This window comes from Perissodus microlepis, chromosome 1 (assembly GCF_051167445.1).
Source record: "Perissodus microlepis isolate ML-2025 ecotype Zambia chromosome 1, ASM5116744v1, whole genome shotgun sequence".
NCBI classification, from domain to species: domain Eukaryota; kingdom Metazoa; phylum Chordata; class Actinopteri; order Cichliformes; family Cichlidae; genus Perissodus; species Perissodus microlepis.
This window is the reverse complement of record NC_140461.1, coordinates 10,620,728-10,638,712: the sequence shown is the minus strand read 5'-3', so window position 1 is coordinate 10,638,712 and position 17,985 is coordinate 10,620,728. Positions and strand designations below refer to the sequence as shown.

Sequence of the window (17,985 nt, the reverse complement as noted above, 5' to 3'; positions counted from 1 at the left end):
TCCACTAGTACTCTGTTTAGCTCAAATTCATTAAGAAATATCTGCATTTGGGCTTCAATATAAACCAATAAACAACAACAACAAGAATAATAATCATAATCAACTAACTAGTGAACTAACTAGTAAATTAAAGAATGTTTCAGAAATCAACTTCTTATCCAAGATAAAATCTTGAGATCATAATTTTTATTTTTGTTTATCGCTTTTTGTTTTATTGTGCATCTTTTTTTTCATATTCAACTTTATTCAATACAATATTACAAATAAACACTATTAGCTTATTTGCATAGATTGTAAAATTCACCACTGGAGTGTTACTTGTTGGGTATGTTCAGCTGACTGTGTAGCAATTGGAAACGCTGAAAATGCTCACATCAATCTATATCCAGACCTTTCACCATGAATTGGGAAGTTCCTGGTTTTCAAATATTTAGCTGGATAGAGCAGCTGGATAGAACAGTGTATATAAGTGTGATGACATTAATCATGCAGAGCCTCTGTGATGCCATTTCAAAGGGAGGAAAAGTTCAAATAAATCACTGGGGGAGGATTCCTTTGTCACCCTGTGTCTCTATGCATGCCTACTGCTGTGCTTCTGAACCTAAAATGAAGGCAGGAATACATGTATTACAAGCTAACCTTGATTTGAATAGCTCGGACAGTGGGCTGTTACATGTTCAGCCTATGCAATGAGATAACAGAGAAAACATGGGGTAAGAAAGGGAGGGAAGAGGGAAAAGAATAAGGAATAAAGGAGGATTGAATAAAACATCCTTCTACCTGCAGAACTTGCTTTTAGCCATGGGCCACTGATGTAATGCACCACAATCTCAATCTAGGAATTTTGTATTACTGGAAGTATTGGAAAACAGACTAATGGGAGAAAAAATATCCATAATGATGTGAATGGGAAAAACTTACAAGGACACTGCAAGGTACTGATGACTGCAGAATCTAAAACCATTGAAACAATACAACAACAAAAGGGGGCATTACACTCACAGAGCCAGTTGCCATTTAAATTTTCTGTTCCTGTGTAGGTGGTGTATGTGTGCAGATATTGTGTGTGAGCGTTTGCTGATGAATGCTAGTTAGGCAGACAGAGTGAAAGGCCAGCTTTGCCTCAGCGCCAGAGTACTCCAGATGAAATCTCACTGAAATGTCATCTGTCACTGCAGAATAACTTGTCGCCGAGATCTCACCACCCAACTGACTTTTTGACTTTTCCTATTGGCAGCTACATTTCAAACAAGGTGTATATATTTTATCACCATTTGAATATTTTGGTAAACATCGCACTGACCTTATTCCCCCTTTGTCTATTTACCTACATATTGAACTTTGAAAGACTATAAAAATGGAAAGAAGCACACTCAAACACTAACAAAACAACCACAAAAAAGGTAATATTTGTCCTTGTTTACAGAATCAAGGCAGAATCCTTTTGATCCATGAAAATTTGCAATTTTTGCCAATAAGTGCAATAAATGCAATTCAGCATTGCTCGGCACTCTAAATGTGGCACGATGAGATGTGTAGTGACATAGCAGAAGCTGCAGACCTGTGATGCCCCAACGTCCTCCGAAAGGCAAAGCTGATTTATTTCACTCATATTTCACAAGTGTCTGCAAGCTAGAAATAGTTCCGCACAAATTCATTTGGTTTGTTATTGTTTGAGTTTCATTTCCTCTTCTGTAAGAAGTCACGCAGAGGACATTTCTTCTGGGAAGTGCTGGATACAGCTCAGTGAACTCTACTGCATGGTTTAATGCCTTGAAGAGTGATACTGTGGGGAACAAGTTTTTAAAATTAGAATCTTTTTTCCATGTACTGAATTGCAGTGGATGATGCTTTTTTAGGAATCAGAAGAAGACAAAGGAATATAATCATACCAAAGGACATAAACAGAGGTACGGTTCAGGGTGCAGGAAAAAAACCCCAAAAACTTTAAGTGTATTAAAAGTAAGGTGTTTTTAAGACATAAAAAATAAATGGATAAAATCCTATTCCCAGAGCTATCAGATTACTTCCAGACAAATTGCATAAAGGGACTAACTTAACTAAGTTGCCTCACATCACCCCTTTAGAAAAAACGATTTGCTTTATTGTGACCTACACATTCTCAGCAATAGAATAAACGTCATAAGTTTGTTTCATAATCCTTTGGGGACAGTTAACTATATGGCTCAATATCATTTGTCACAGAATCATAATTTTATAGGTGACATGGTTTCACCTCAGAGATTTAAAGAGACCAAATCTAACTGACGGTTCTTATGTGGGAAAAAATGTAATTTGTAAAGTCATCTTAGCTTTGGTTTAATTAAATTCTTGACAATTCAGGGAACTAGTTCTAACGTGCACATCCATGCATGCATGTGCAAATACATATTTGGTTTAGTATGGTGCAGTCAGTATACATAATCTGTCTATTGTTAACTCCTAAACTACCCCACAAAGAGAGAAAAAAGTCTTTGTTTTAGGCTTCTTTGTTTGTTTTAGTTGATTTTATTTTTAAAGGGATTTAAATATTTGTCAATAAGTCACATTATATATATATAAGTAATAAACCATGGATCGATATAATATTGACAATAAACCATGACTGTGTGAAATGATGTATTTCACACAGTTGCTGGTTTGTATGTAGATTTTCCTGTTGTTCTTTGACATAATGTGAAATACATGCTTTGCGCTCATCAATGGAATAATTAAACTGTGCTATACTAATTTCCTCCATTATTGTGGTCGTATTCCTGGAACATTTATGTTGCATGATTGTGCAAAACTTCATCCACTGTTTTGAACAAGCCAATTAAACTATTTGTCCATCACCATAAGCCCACTTTCATCTGATTGGCTGCCCATCATCTTCTTCAGAATTCTGCAGCATGATTACTAACAGGGACTAGATAGAAAGAGCATATTTCTTGTAAATTAGCTGCGCTTCATTGCTTCCCTGTTAAATCCAGAATCCAATTTAAAATTATTCTTTTCACATAAAAGATCTTGAATAATCAGGCCCGATCTGATGTTAAAGATCTCACAGTACCATATCACCCCAGTAGAGCGCTTCGCTCTTGGACTACAGGCTTACTTGTGGTTTAAAGGGTATTAAAAAGTAGAATGGGAGGCAGAGCCTTCAGTTTTCAGCCCCCTCTTCTCTGTAACCAGTTCCCAGTTTGTATTTTTTTCTCTTTGGAAATGCTTGTACTTAGGGCTGGATCAGGTGACCCTGAGTCTTTTCAGTGGTGTTCATGCACCACTTTGCATTTAAGCAGTAGTTGTTATATCAGTTATTAAACTCTCTCCCCTCATCCCCAACAGGTCTTTTTCCTTCTCAGTGCCAACAAACGCTTGCTCACAGGATGCTGTCTGATTCTGTATTATTACACTTTCATCATACTGTAAAGGTGATATTACAATTACCATGTTGACAGAATACATTTTACAAACAAAAAGGTGGTAGCTACATGCCAGTGTTCAATATTCAATATAGTATGCAGATATTCATCAGACTTACACATACACAGACAGAGCAGAGTGTCATTATTCGTCTCTCCTGTCCTCATCTGGTCAGCTTCCTCTAGTCACTTTTCATTGGGATAAAAATAAGACTGTGACCGGATATTCTCTTCATTGGAGTTGTCTCCTGTTGACGAACCACTGACTTGGATGAGATTAGTCATCCTGTTAAATCAGATTCAAGGCAGTGCACTAATGATAAAGCTCCACGGGCTTCCTCTCACGATGCCTGATGCCTACAGCAAAACAGTTTCAATAGGGCAACCCAGCAAATGTTGCTTTCAGTGTGGATCAAGATACATTTGTTTGTCAAAGAGGGTTTTTTTAATTGATCATTTATTCGAGTGGAAAGCAAAAAATTTTTTAAAGTAATAGAGTGTGGGAAGTGAAGTTTATCAGTTGCATCAAATGCAAGATAAATTGTTGGTATATGGTAGAGCTTTGCTAAATGTGTAGGTTTGTGTGAAATGTGTGTGTGCGCGTGTCTATTTAGAGAGAGAGAGAAAGAGGGACCGACTTTTTAAAAAAGGTCAAAAAGTGTCAGAAATTGAGTTTCTTTTACTATTTACTGCTTGGATTATTAAGATTTACAGCCCTGTGGTGGCTTTGTGCTGCAGTTTCCAAGAAACAAAGCAATACGTCAGGCATTGTGATGGAAGTCAGTTGTGTGGCTTTCCCATGGGTCCGGTGATGGAACGAAGCACCTTTCATTTCCACTCAGTAGATCTATACAAAAATATTTAAATAAGTGAAATCAACTAATCAGCTCCCTACTCACTGACCCATTACCTTAGCCAAGGACTGGTCTTTCAGAGATAAGAAAAGCAGGAAGAATAGATTTAATGGGCTATTATTGAGTGCACAATGAGGCTTGCCAGCAACAGTGACAGGTCCTCAACACTCTGAATGAGTCTTTTGCGATATGAATACCCACAGTGGGTTTGCTTAAAAAACTATTACAGTGAAATGTGTAATCCAGCGCAAACCCAAAGGCGCACCTTGGTACAGAGCATAGTCAGGGTGTTTTTTGTGATCTGAGCCCTCCAGGCCTGTTTAGACAGATGATGGAAGGGTGTTCCCTGTGGTCCACTACCAGGCCTACTTTGCATTCTCCTCATGCTCTTTGTCCACCATGACAGTATGCATGAGCATGACATTTTGGTCGAGGTATTTACAGTGAGAAATCTAACCCCTGCCCACAGCCTGTTCCCCCGAATCTGCCATCATGCTGGATGATTAAAAATAACACAGGAGTGCAGGGGTTGATTTAGTTTATAAACTGTACTACTCATCACAGGGAAATCATATCTCAGTCTAACACGGGGAAATGTGGCATGCTGCAATTAGCACAATGAAGGTACTGAACTGTAAACATCCAGTAGGCTACTTGGACACAATTAGAACAATTTGCAGGGACAAGACAGATTGCACTAAAACAGTGTGTTTTCACCAAATATCTGCTATCTATAGAGCATTTTTTTTATGTGTAGCTAAGTTTTTCTGATGCCATGCCTGCAACATGGCATCAGAAAAACAATATGAGTGAAGGATTGTGTTTTTTCTCATGTGTCAAGATACAATCATGCCAAACATTCATCATCATTAGCAGTATGAGCAGCGAACAACAGATGCTTCAGTATAGTGCTACAATGACTGTGTCTGGACAGCTACCATCAGCACCATGGGACAAATGCATCTATTCTCTCACCTGGATCACACTCCTCTCACTCCATCTGTTTGAGATGACTCTGCAGCTGCCTTCATTTTCTCCCTGCCTGTCTGGGCCTGATGATGTTTGCGACTGTAGTGCCATATTTGATCCTTGTGTTTATTACTTGTTATATTTGTACGTATACAAGCATATGTGCTCAGTAAATAAATGCCATTTTCTGTAGCGATATAATGTGCTGATAGTTTGTACTTGACAGTGGTGGTCTTCAGCAGGATTATGGATTTCAGCAATCAAAAAAAAATAATTGGTTATAATTGACTAACAGTGTTAGTATTGTTTCTATTGTGAGTATTTAACTTGTTCATTTTGTGCCTTGAAACACTGGCTTTGGTTAAAGTGGCTTTTCCCAGACAATTACAGCCTCCATTTCAGAGAACTTACAACCTTTTATACCAAGATCTAGATGAATAGTCAATTATATCTGGCTGCAGGGTGGACATTAATTCCTGATAAAGGATACCTTCTAAGTAGTTCAAGTGAAACGATCTTTTTATCATTCTAAATCAATTTACTTACATAGCCTGTATCGAAAGTAGTTAACCAAAGAAACCACGGAGTACTGAAAGCCTCTGTTTACAATTTATTGCAACACATTAAGCTAACTACTAATTAAATACAAAAAATGAGTGGCTTCGTCATTTCTATTAACCTTTTTGGGGAATATGACAAATTTGATGAATGGGATGGATGCAGCTGAAGAAAAAGAAATTGAATAAATGGCACTGTACACTGAGAGATTCTAAAAACTAATTTTCTTAAAGTTTGAAACTACACCACTAATGCTTTGAATGCTCCCCGCAGGGGCCTTAAGCTGTTGTTCAATCCACCAAAGCAGCAGGAGTATAAACAACGAAAGCTTAAACAGTCTGGCGGCCATTGTTAACTGTCATTTAACTGAATTCATGACTACCAGCCTCGACTATCCTCATAACTCTGATTGGACCTTGAACTCAGTGTTTCATGATATGCCACTTAATCTAGTAAGAAAATACTGTTCCACATTCAACTCTGTTTGACAGCTTTGCATGCAGGGCAACTGGTAGCTCACCATAGCATTTTTTTTTATGCTCATGAGGATGTCAGCCTGATGCGTAATCCACCGACTACTAATCGTGAGGACCCAAATGACTCACACACTGAAAAATGAAGGCTTCTTACAATGGCAAGGCCCAAGGACCCTCAATGTCTAGTTGCAAGTTTTAGGAATTATAATTCAAAATGTTCATCAGACCTTAGAGCACTTTACCTCAACCCAGGGAGTACTATGCAGTCCTAGGCTATGCTGGACTTGTAGCTATATTTCAGTTGCTGTGTGTATTTGTTTTGTTGGATGAAAAATGATTCAGTTTTTTATTTTTGTTGATACTATTTAGACTTTTTGGAATTCAGCAATATTAGTTATGTTTGGAGGAAGGGAAATAGTGAGGATGACCCAAAGATCACCATCCTCATAGTCGGTATGGAAGTGGAAAGATTATTCTTAGGTGATGCCTTTCTGGTACAGGTACAGGACAACTTCATCACATTGAGAGGCCAGTGGACCGAACCGTGTACTGTAAAATCTTGGATGACAAACTTCTTCTCTTAACTAACTACAAGAAACGTCTTACAGCTGTCCTTTGCAACAAGGGTTTATCCACCAAGTCATATTTTGCTTGAGTATCACATACTTATTTCACCCAATGACATGTTGTGGATTTTTGGTTGATATTCTGTGTCTCCAAAATGAAACTACCACTAAAATTAAAGAGTGTTTATATCTTTATAAGTGAGCAAACTTACTAAATCAGCAGGGGCTCAAATAATTGTTTCACCCACTGTACCTGCCATATTGATGAGTGCCTGTAGCACCAGCTGTTGGGCCATGCAGTACTATCTTTCTAATTTGCAAATCTGATCTCACTGTCAGGAAACCTACATTTTTATTTATTTATTTTGTGGGGGGGGGGGGGGGGGGGGGGGTGTTGTCAGTTCATTTTCCTGTATTTTTGAAGGTGTTCAGGTTGACCTTCTATAGGTTATGTATTGCATTAGCTAAAAAAAAAAATACAAAAAAATATGAATTTAGAGTATTCTAATGAGGATTGTGAAAACTGAAAAAAAAATGGGATGAAACTGTTGGGTTGTATTTTTTTGCCCTAATCAATCAAAGCGCTCTTGCTTATGTAGATAATGCTGATGCTAATGGTGCCAGGCTCACTCTGTGTTCCTATCAATTAAAAGGAAGTGGTCAGCAATTCATCATCCTCCATGTAACATGCCATGTTGTGTAATGCTCTGTATGCAGAGTGTGTGCGTGCAGATTTGTGTTTGCTTTAAATCCTGAAAATGTACATGATTTATTTTGTACAATTACGCAAAACACAGAGTAGACTTGCTTAACTGTGTGCTGTTTTAATCTAGAAAAACCATTAGAAGTAAAGAGAGGATATATACACAGACCTCCCTCTCGCGCCTGAGAATAATGATTTTTTAACCACCTTCTAACAGAACCAATCTTGGGAATAATTTTTGTCATAACTGGAAAGTCTATTCCTGCTTGGCAGGGGTATATTTGAATTGATTACAGCTGTGGAGGGAGATAGGGGAATCACCTTCCTCCACTGACAGTACAGTTTGGGTTACAAACCGGAGATTTGCATTGCATTATCCGTCACAGTTTTCATAGGCTTTATTCTGTTAAAGTGCCAGGGGTCTTTTGAGGGCATATCTACAGTAGGAAAGTAGCAGGAGTTATTGTTGAACAGTAATAAGTCATTCAGGCTGTGGCACAAGATACTGAAGGGAATCTGTCATGCTTTAGAAACATGCTGACATTGCTGAGTTTGATAGTATTCAGTATATTGACAGGTTCAAGGACAGCCTGTATAATAATAAGAGATTTGTCCCAAGAGGAAGTGGTATTGTGCACCAATTTAGATGCTTGCGGTAACAGCTGCTTATCAAGGTTATAATGATGCATTTACATGTAGTTTTTAAAGGGAACACCATAAAAATGTGGCATTATTGGTCCTCAGAATTGGGGACTTAGAAGAGGTAGAAATGTGTTGAGGCTAGGATAACCTGAGAGCAACACAAACTACTGTACTGTATTTTTTAAATGTAAAATTATGAAAATGATTACATTGTAAATGTTATGTCTCTATAGTATTTCAGTTCAACTTCAGTACAGTTCAAATATAGTGGAAAAACTTTCATATGACAATCTAGTTTCCCTTCATTCTAAATATCTGCTACTATAGTGTATATTTTTTTCCAAAATGTGTCATTTGACCGAAATGTGCTTTTCTTTCACAGTTACCCTGAAGGTAAAGAAGCCTGATCATATCAGACATGACAATTCTAGTCTAAGTCTAAGCAGTACATTATATGCTTGTAAGCTTCATATCTCTGTCAGTCATTCATGTCCTAGGAATAGCATGCTCCGTATTTGAATTTGCATATGACTTTGCAAGTTTTTATAGATTTAAAAGCATCCTGTGTTTTATGAATCATCCTTTTCCTGTCTGGAATACCATTTCACAAATGAAAAATATATCAGACTCAATGCAGAAGATGGAAAGGGCCCCTCATGATTTATTCATTCACACAGAGTGAATTTAACACTTTTAATGTTACGGAAAGCCATTACAGCTCCAGCAGGAAATTTGACATCACACAACACAGCATATTAACTAATGTAACTTATTTATGGCTGAATTTAAAGGAAAAGGGCTAGTTCCCAAAAATAAATAAAAACAAAAGAAACAGGAGCTCATATTTGTCTCATAAAGTGAATAGAAAGTGCGGAAAAGGAGCCAATTTGGTGGGTTGAGCGCAAAACGGTACAGCTAGGTCAGGGGTCAGCAACCTTTAACACCGAAAGAGCCATTTGGACCCGGTTTCCACGCAAAAGAAAACACTGGGAGCCGCAAATACTTTTTGACATCTAAAATGAAGATAACACTGTATATATTGTTTTTTACCTTTATACTTTGTGTGAACAACTAAGGTGTGTTGCTTATGAAATCCATGAAGTGCTATAGAGAAAGTTACATTTTATTTATGTAATTAACACATTTTGAAGTCTTAAAGAAATATAACAAAAGGAAAGACACCCAGCTGAACTAAAATGATCCATGTAGCAAACAAAAACTGTTGTGAGCCGCCACCCTTATATCGTCTTTGGGCTTTTGGAGCCTTGACCTGACTTTTAAAAAATAATTGGAAAAAAAGCACTATGCTGCTAAAAAATGAAAAATAGATATTTGCAAAATTCTGTCTAAATATGTATTTTACCAGGTTAAGGTGTGTGGCGGGGCGTGGTCTGCAGCGCCGCTGCAGGGGAGGCGGACGCACCTGAGCGGCACCCACAATCACGCCTCGCCGCCTTAAAGTCTGTGCTCTCTATGCTGTTGTGTTGGTGTGTGTCGGGCTGTGAGCTGAAAAGCTACCGCCGGCTGTGTGGTACAGCAACCGTGTGTGAAAAGTGGTCAATAAAGAGATGCTGAAAAGCATGTTCATGCAAACATCGTCACTTCTGCCGTGATATGTTTACAATGGGACTTCTGCTCCTGAACCTCTGCGCATATCCCTTAAGCGCACAGCGTCTGCAAATCTGGGCTGTATGAAGTCACTTTCATCTTTACGCAGGACTATAAGCTGTCGTCTGTGAGGCGTGACCGGTGTTTGTTTGTAACATAGTTCACAGTGGAGAATAGCCGCTGACATAATGTGGATCCGAAGATCCATAATTGGCCTACCTGGGGTTGAAAGTCTCGATAAATGCACGGCGTTTCGGCGGGTATACCGGCTTCCGCGAGTGTGACGCTTATTTTGAGCGATGAAAAAATAATAAAATATAATTTTATTTTTATATTTCAATATCACAATAATCTTCCAATTTAGAAGTGCAAGTTTAAAAAAAGAATTACTAACATAAATAAAATACACTTCAGCTAAATACTTCTAATTTATTTTCCCAAACCACGAGGAGCCGCACTATAAGGACTAAACCGGAGCTAGGTAAATGATTTGGCTTTACTCATGTATAAGTGCTTGAGCTTAAGAAATCCAAAGCAGAACAAAAACAAAGATGAGACAGGGTTTGAGAGGAGAGGAGTTTCACTGTGTATCTGCATGTGGACAGACAGAGTGCGTGAGTGAGGATGTCTCCATCCACTTTGAGAGGTACAATTTTCTGGGCATACCTCTGGCTTCATGCTATCTTGTTGACAGAACTAAATTGATGTGATTTGATGGTGCAGCAGCACCCACACTGACAAACATAACACCACTCCCTGCCAGTTTCTTCCTTAACAAAAGCAGAGATAAAATACCCAGATACACTTACATTTTGTATGCCTTCGAATGGAAACAGAAAAATAAACAAACCCAGTGCTTTAGGATCGAATGACTTAGATTAAACTTTCGCTGACATGACATGTCTTAGCTTCATTTCACATTTTTACCTATTGCTAAACAAGAAAGTAAAAATGAAATATCCCCTCTTAAACACAACCCCTTTAAAGGCACCAAGTGTATTTTAATAAGGAGCCAAGTGGTTAGCAATGCACATAGTCTTCAGTGGGATTAAGAGGCTTTGAATGGTTGAGGCCATTAAAATCTACACCAGCCCAGAAGTCCTGGAGCGCCTTATGAGTATCATTAGGATTAACAAACCCAGCCTGTGAAAGCTCTCACCCCAGGAGCATAGCCACCTCTACCCTTGCACCATTATTGTGTTTGGCTGAGTGCCTGATAAGAGTGATTCAGCAGCACACGATAAAGCTCTGGTCCCAGTTTATCTGTTTAAGCTTTCATTTCACTGGCCATCCCCAGTGAAATGTGACAACAGCAAGATCTGCATCCACCAACTCATCTGTGTAAAATAAAAAGCTATGGTTTCTATAGGCTGAGTACAATGGCCTTTAATTCTAATACTGCAAACACATTGCACGGCACGAGCAAAGAATAGAGCCAGAAATCTTTGAAATGCTTGTGGAGGAAGAAAATCTTCTTTGTGCATGTGTGTGTGCTTTGCGTTCTAGAGAGATTTCAGGGATTTGACCATCAGCATGTTGAGTCATCATTCACTAACTCATTTCCTGCTTCCTTCCTCTTCAACTCCTCAGATCTTCCACATGACCTATGACCTAGCCAGCGCCATGGTACGAATAGTCAATCTAATCGGCATGATGCTGCTGCTCTGTCACTGGGATGGCTGCCTGCAGTTCCTGGTGCCCATGCTCCAGGACTTCCCTGCTGACTGCTGGGTGTCCAAAAATAAGATGGTGGTAAGTGCTTCTCCTGCACACAGTCCTCCTGCCTGTTCGAATCAGATTATGCTCTGTCTTATCTTGTCTGTCAGCCTCAGTAATTACTGTTCTAAAACTCTTCAGCTTCCTGGGTAAGACTGCCTTCCATATCTGTCATTTTAAACCCTAAGTCAAATATATTTATCTGCTACATTTGTCCACGTTTATTCAATTTACTGATAATTTTTATTTATTTGGAGCTCCTGACATTTGTCATTATTGTGAAAGGAGGATGTGCATGGAACATTGACTTTCTGAGGGAGACAGCTATCCCTTATCCAATATTGGCTGGATATTGACAGTTTCCAGTGAGCACACATGCTGAGCTTTAATTTAGTTGTTTTGCTGAAACAGCTGCCAGAATAGTGGGTCACCGGAGATCTCTTTTTTATTAGCTCAAGGGAGGGGGCTGCATCACCGTGGTTATTCTGTTCACCCAAAACTGATGGTCTCATGTCAACTTGTGACGTTATAAAGTCATTCAGATATTGTCAGATTTTGGGGGTGAGAAGTGGTCTGATTTCAGTGAATATTCATTACCACACTGGAGCTTGACCAATATCTTAATCAGCTGATATAATTGCTGATATAATTGGATATAATTGGAGATATATCCAATTATATATCTCTGATATAATTGGAGTCGATTGGAGTGACTCCAAAAATTCACAATTAGTGCGCTCAAGTCTTCTACAGCACCTTACTAAGGAATCTGATTTCACAATTAGCAATACCACCTACCCCATATAGGTACACTATAGTGAATTCTAGTAGATTATGTACTCACTAAATTCTCAGACTGTGAGACTGCAGTGAAATTTAGACACAAAGGTTCTTACTGCACCACTTACAACACACTTGCTGAACAAAGCAAGTGAGTAATATTGCGTGACATACCATTTGATTATTTAGCAGTTAGCATTAGCTCTGTTCCCCTGGCTCATTGAAGTGTTTTGTGGTTTTTAGTACTGACAGATATACTGTATGTTCAGTCACTGAGCTAATCCTGAGTGTCTTTTTAAACCAATTGTCTGTCTTTTGGGCATTTACAATTTTTTAGTATTACAATTATAATAAATTGCAGCATCTACCTATCGTTGGCTTACACTCTTACCAAACAGCCCCAGTAATGAATCAATAGTGAGAGTTTAAACTGATTTCAAGTTTCAGCAGGCTAAAGTTTCATGTGTAAGGGAATATATCTTTTCTAGACAGAATAAGTTAAATTGGTTTGACATATATATTATTTTCAGCAGAATTTGATAAATATTTACTACTTATTTAATTACTTCAATAGTTACTAATAAAGTAAACAAAAAAGGAAATATTGAATAACCATACATTTAAGGACTAACTAAAAAAATCGCACACAAAATCTCAGTTTGAAATATATATAAAGCTGCTTCAGTTCAACTGTGAGTTCAGGTCTCCATGCCGGAACAAATGTCACATAGTTGCATTGCTCAAGGTATGATCTATTTGGTTAAGCATGCCTCGCTGCCTCCCTGACATGCTCACTTGTTTCACTGAATCTGCCTCACTTATATTTAAGCATAAGAAACAGCAGATGTTGAAAACTACTGTCCCTTGAGATGTTTCACGCTTAAGATAATTTTAGCTCGTTTTCTACATGTGTCTCATTGCAGAGATGCACACTCAAAACAGTGGCTCCATTTCGTGGACAGTGTGAAAAAAACCGTTAATCAATCTCCCAATCTAATCAAACTCTGTGTTTAATTATCTTTTCGAGAAAAGATTAAGATTTCTGTTGCATTGTTCTCTTCCAGTTCTATATTTTTTTCGCCCCTCTTTGCTACAATTATAAATACATTTCACCCCCACTTTGATATTTGATACATTAAGCAAATGTGCAAGCGGATTATTTTAAGTTACATAAGGCTGAGCTGTCAGGATACATAATGTAAACTGTGGCTCGTGATTAAGGTTCAAAAAGAATGCATGCATTAAGATAGAATTTGATGTCTTGCTTTGCGGCACAGAAAACTAGGATATGATTGCTGTGCTAATCTCTTTGTTTTGTTCTGAAAAACATATTTGAACTGTGTATACATTGAAGAATCTGATATAAGACCACAGACTACATAAAAACGCAACAAAGCAAAGCAGATTTAAAAGTCATGTAAAATAAACCAATCAAATTTTCCTGCTATGTGTGAGTATTTTTAGATAAATGTTATTTATTATACTTAATACCAAAGCTTACTTTTACCCAAATCTAATTTAGATGTAAGTCAAATGATTTTCAAATGTAGTAGTACCATTATCTCTCCATCTCAGTGACTCTAACATATGACCTGCCAAATTCCTTGTCGCTAGTTGATTTGATGCAGTTCTGACTAGATTATATTTGGGCATTTACTCTTTGTCATGTTGTTACAGCTCAGAGTTCTGTATCCATAACTTCAACTGGCTGCTTCCTAAGACTGCAGCTCCCAAATGCATCCAGTGTAAAGAGGCAAAAGATTCATAATGTACTTACTTTAAATCCCTGTTTGAGGGATGTAGCCTCTTATTAACATCAAAATGGAGTTTGTTTTGTTTCACACAGTAAACACTGTCTAATTAATTGCATTACGTACAACGGTTTTCAATGTGACAGAATAACAAATATATTTTTTCTGAATTAATTTAAGCCTCAGGGCAGGCATTTCTCTGTTGGAAAGCACCTCGTGTTTTTGCTCAAATTACCTGGTAGAAGAAGAGGTTGTTAGTATTGATAACTGTGATTCAGTCATGGTTGGTTTGACTCTCATTTGAATGATTACAGATTTTTTTTTTCTTTTTTCCTTTTTTTGTTTTTTACAGTAGCTGTCCTATTATCTTGCTAGGTTATCACTCCTTACCTTTCCAGGAGAGCACTAATAAAATTGCTATCAGTCCCGGCTTTTCCACTGTGGAAATGAGTTTGAAAGCAATTTGGACATGTCACCCCCAGGAGAGAGTTGATATTGATTTGCCATGAACCACCACCGGGAACTAAAGGAAAAGGGGCAATTTATCTACAAATTAGAAAACTCACAGAGAAATCACATTTTTCTAAATAGCTGACCTACTTTCTGTCATGCAAGCCTCCAGTGTCTCACGCTCTTTCTGCTGATTCCCAGGGCTCTGTTTTAGGCGGCTACCCAAATGTCTGCTTGCTCCAAATGTTTGCATACTGAAAAGTATATTTTACCCTGCCAGCTGCTCTGTACTGGACTGAGAGAGTTTGAAATGGACATCTGCCATTAGTTTTGTCTTAAGTAATTGCATGTGTCTGTGAATGTTCATGGGCTGCCAGGGTGCTCTTTGACCTGAAATGTGCCATCAGCAGCCGTGTTGAGATTGCAAGAGAGCAAGCGAGGAAGTGTTCAGATGTTCTCACCCTAACTCACCCTGTCTCCTCTGTTTCATCTAGAATGACACATGGGGACAGCAGTACTCCTACGCACTTTTCAAAGCTATGAGCCACATGTTGTGTATTGGGTATGGCATGTACCCCCCAGTGGGCATGACAGACGTGTGGCTGACCATCCTCAGCATGATTGTGGGTGCTACTTGCTACGCCATGTTTGTGGGCCACGCCACTGCGCTAATCCAATCTCTGGACTCATCTCGACGGCAGTACCAGGAAAAGGTGAGTCAGGATGACATGCTATTGATGGTTGTGTTGTCTTGATTTACTTTAAAAAGAGGACAGTGGTGTGGATGCAGGATGCTGGCTTGTGCTCAGTTTAATAGTCGTTTTTAGCTTTTAATGTAGCAAGTTTAATTTGATTGATATTTACATATGGCCCCAAACTGACACACAGACAAATACAGTATGACAGTATGGTTCTGCTGAACTGGGGGTTTAACAGTCTAACACTGTGGGCCACAACCCTTCATAGTTAATATAAAAAATATAGATACTGAAAAGTATGAATTTACATCAGACCTAAAGTATATATGTTTGTCTTTCTGCTTTCTTGTCTGCTCTTTCTCTCACTATGTGGGAAGTGTGCCCCCTAGTCAAAAACCTATTTTTAACAACTGTGATGAAACATAATTCAAATTTTATTGGAACATATGACAAGGCTTTACTCTCAATACTAATATATCATAGATCAGTGATAATGAGCGTCGTCTCATCATCTTTTCATTACAGAAACAGCCTTTTATTCAGGTGAGCTTTAATGGGCTTTTAAATCATTTATCACACTAAATAAGTATATTTTAGAAAGGCACTAGATATATATTGTGTTTTTTTTTCTTTGCCAGCAAAAGTGGAAAAAGCAAAATGGTTAAAAATTAGTCCTCATTTTCTACATAATGTATAGACACAGAAACCCAGATTTCCCTGGTTTAGGGAAAGGAAAGCCCTGATGGCTGCCTATGAAGCCCGAGACATGTTCCACACTGCCATGCCCTCTGTGGGCCCAGCGTGGGCGATAATGAGCTGAACTGCTCGCCTGCCACATTACCCACTGTCTGTAGCGAGTAAGAGACAGGAGAGAACGACCTCCAGGGAATGGAGGCACAGGTTCGAGAGATCGCACCTAAATGGAAAATGAAAGTGAAAGATTTCAGAGAAAACAGGACCAGGCACACAGGCAGAGGAACAGATTAGCTAATGTAATGTGTGAGCAGGACTTCTTCAAAAGGAGAGAAACTGCACTGGATAAATTAACACTTTGTGATTCTAGGGAATGAGTAACAAATAGATTAATTTCCCAGTTAAAAAGTTGAAAAATCCAAAAAAGTTCAGCATGTAAGTTCATGACTAATACTGATCTGAGAAGCTGTTTAATGAAACGGGGGCAAACCAGCTCCCACCACGACATGTCTGCTCCTCTGCTTTTGAGATGCCATGCTGCCAAGTAGACTGAACAGCTGGTCTGCCTCAGCACCAGTCAGCATGTGTTACAGAAGCCCTTGGCTGCCATTTCTGGGATCGCCCCCTAAGGCGCCTTAAGAATCCCCCAGCCACTTGAAAAGTTTCCCCTGTGTTCCCACCGGTTCCCACAGTGCCTGCGTGCAGAAGCGTTATTACTGCCGACTGCAATTAATTTTTAAGAGTCCAGATTCTCTCATTTATCTTTCCACAAGGCTCAGTGATAATGCATGCTCAGAGTACACTGTCACTGTGTGCTCATTTGGCTCTGGGAGCAAGATAGTAGTGATTTCTACTACACAGCACTGGACCCATTTCTCCTTTCTTCTTATCAGAGTTAGTTCATTCAAAGACATAAACCTTTTTCTCATATCCTGTTGCATCAATTGTGTGACAATGGGATCTGCTTGCTGCAGATTTTCCTTTTCCCTTTAATACCATAATCCACACGCTCAAGAAGCTGGAAATCCATTGGCAATCCATAGAGGTTTGAGAAGTCTGGTGGCTGTTTTCATATGGCCGTTGGGCTGCCATGACAGGGACAGCTGTTCTTGTGTGTGGGGACTCAGACTTCATATAAATCTCCTAGCAGAGCTGCCATCACCAAAGCCAACTGCCAGCCTGCCATCATACAGGAAGTTATTCTAAACATTTTGGTTTGACTGGGTGAGTCAGTGCTGCCCCATAAGCTTGGTTGCATCCCTTTAAATAATCAGGTCAGGGTGTGATGAAAGGTATTTTCATTTTCAGTAAAATTAGTTGACCTTTAAAAACTGTTCACAGTGTGAGGCTTTGAATATGACAAAGATGAGGTTCAACTTAATAATTACAAATAGTGTTAGCCCTACATATTTGCATATGACATGGCAATATAACATAAAAAGTGGTTGTTCAGGTGTTAGGCGTGACATGATAAATAAGAGGAATTAAGGGAAAGAAAGAAATAGGCAACATAAATTAGAAAATATAATGGAAGCTTGGAAATATGCAGCTGTAATATATATGAGGCAAGATCTACAAAAACGTCAACACAATAATCATAACATTCATGTTCTAATTTGAATTTGTTTTAATAACATATTCTGTAATTATAACCTGAATAAAAAAATTGGACATCATAGGCATAAAATATATTGCCATACATGCACATCTTTGTTAACTCATCAGAAATCAAAAACAGTACCTCTTTTACTCAACTGTTTCGAAAACTTAATTGAAACACATTTTTATAACTCAGTTTATTCAAAAACAGGCAGCGTGGTGGTGTGCTAGCTGTGGCCTGAGATGAGATTATATTAAATGATGATCCTAAAGTGGCCATAACATTGAGTCTATCTCTCAATGTTATCTCTGTGAGAGATTGGCAACCTGTGCAGGGTGTATCCTGCCTCTCGCCCAGAGCTGGGATAGACTCCAGCCCAACTGTGACCTTGAATTGGTGTAAAGTAAAGTGACACTTTACAGCCTTCTGTTATGATTTATGATAGTTTACAAAAATCTTTCCTTCAGTCTGATTCACAGGCTTTGCCAATTTTTGTACTGTTGTTTTATGAAATCTC

At 38.5% G+C, this 17,985-nt stretch overlaps 1 protein-coding gene across 1 annotated transcript in view; it reads left to right on the top strand.

Moving 5' to 3' along the window:
- Positions 1 to 17,985, top strand: part of hcn4 (hyperpolarization activated cyclic nucleotide-gated potassium channel 4) — a 76,412-nt gene that overhangs the window by 20,678 nt on the left and 37,749 nt on the right. The window contains exons 3-4 of the mRNA XM_084929728.1: positions 11,371 to 11,532; positions 14,972 to 15,190. Coding sequence (XP_084785854.1) covers positions 11,371 to 11,532; positions 14,972 to 15,190 — 381 coding nt within the window. The remainder of the gene's footprint in view (positions 1 to 11,370; positions 11,533 to 14,971; positions 15,191 to 17,985) is intronic.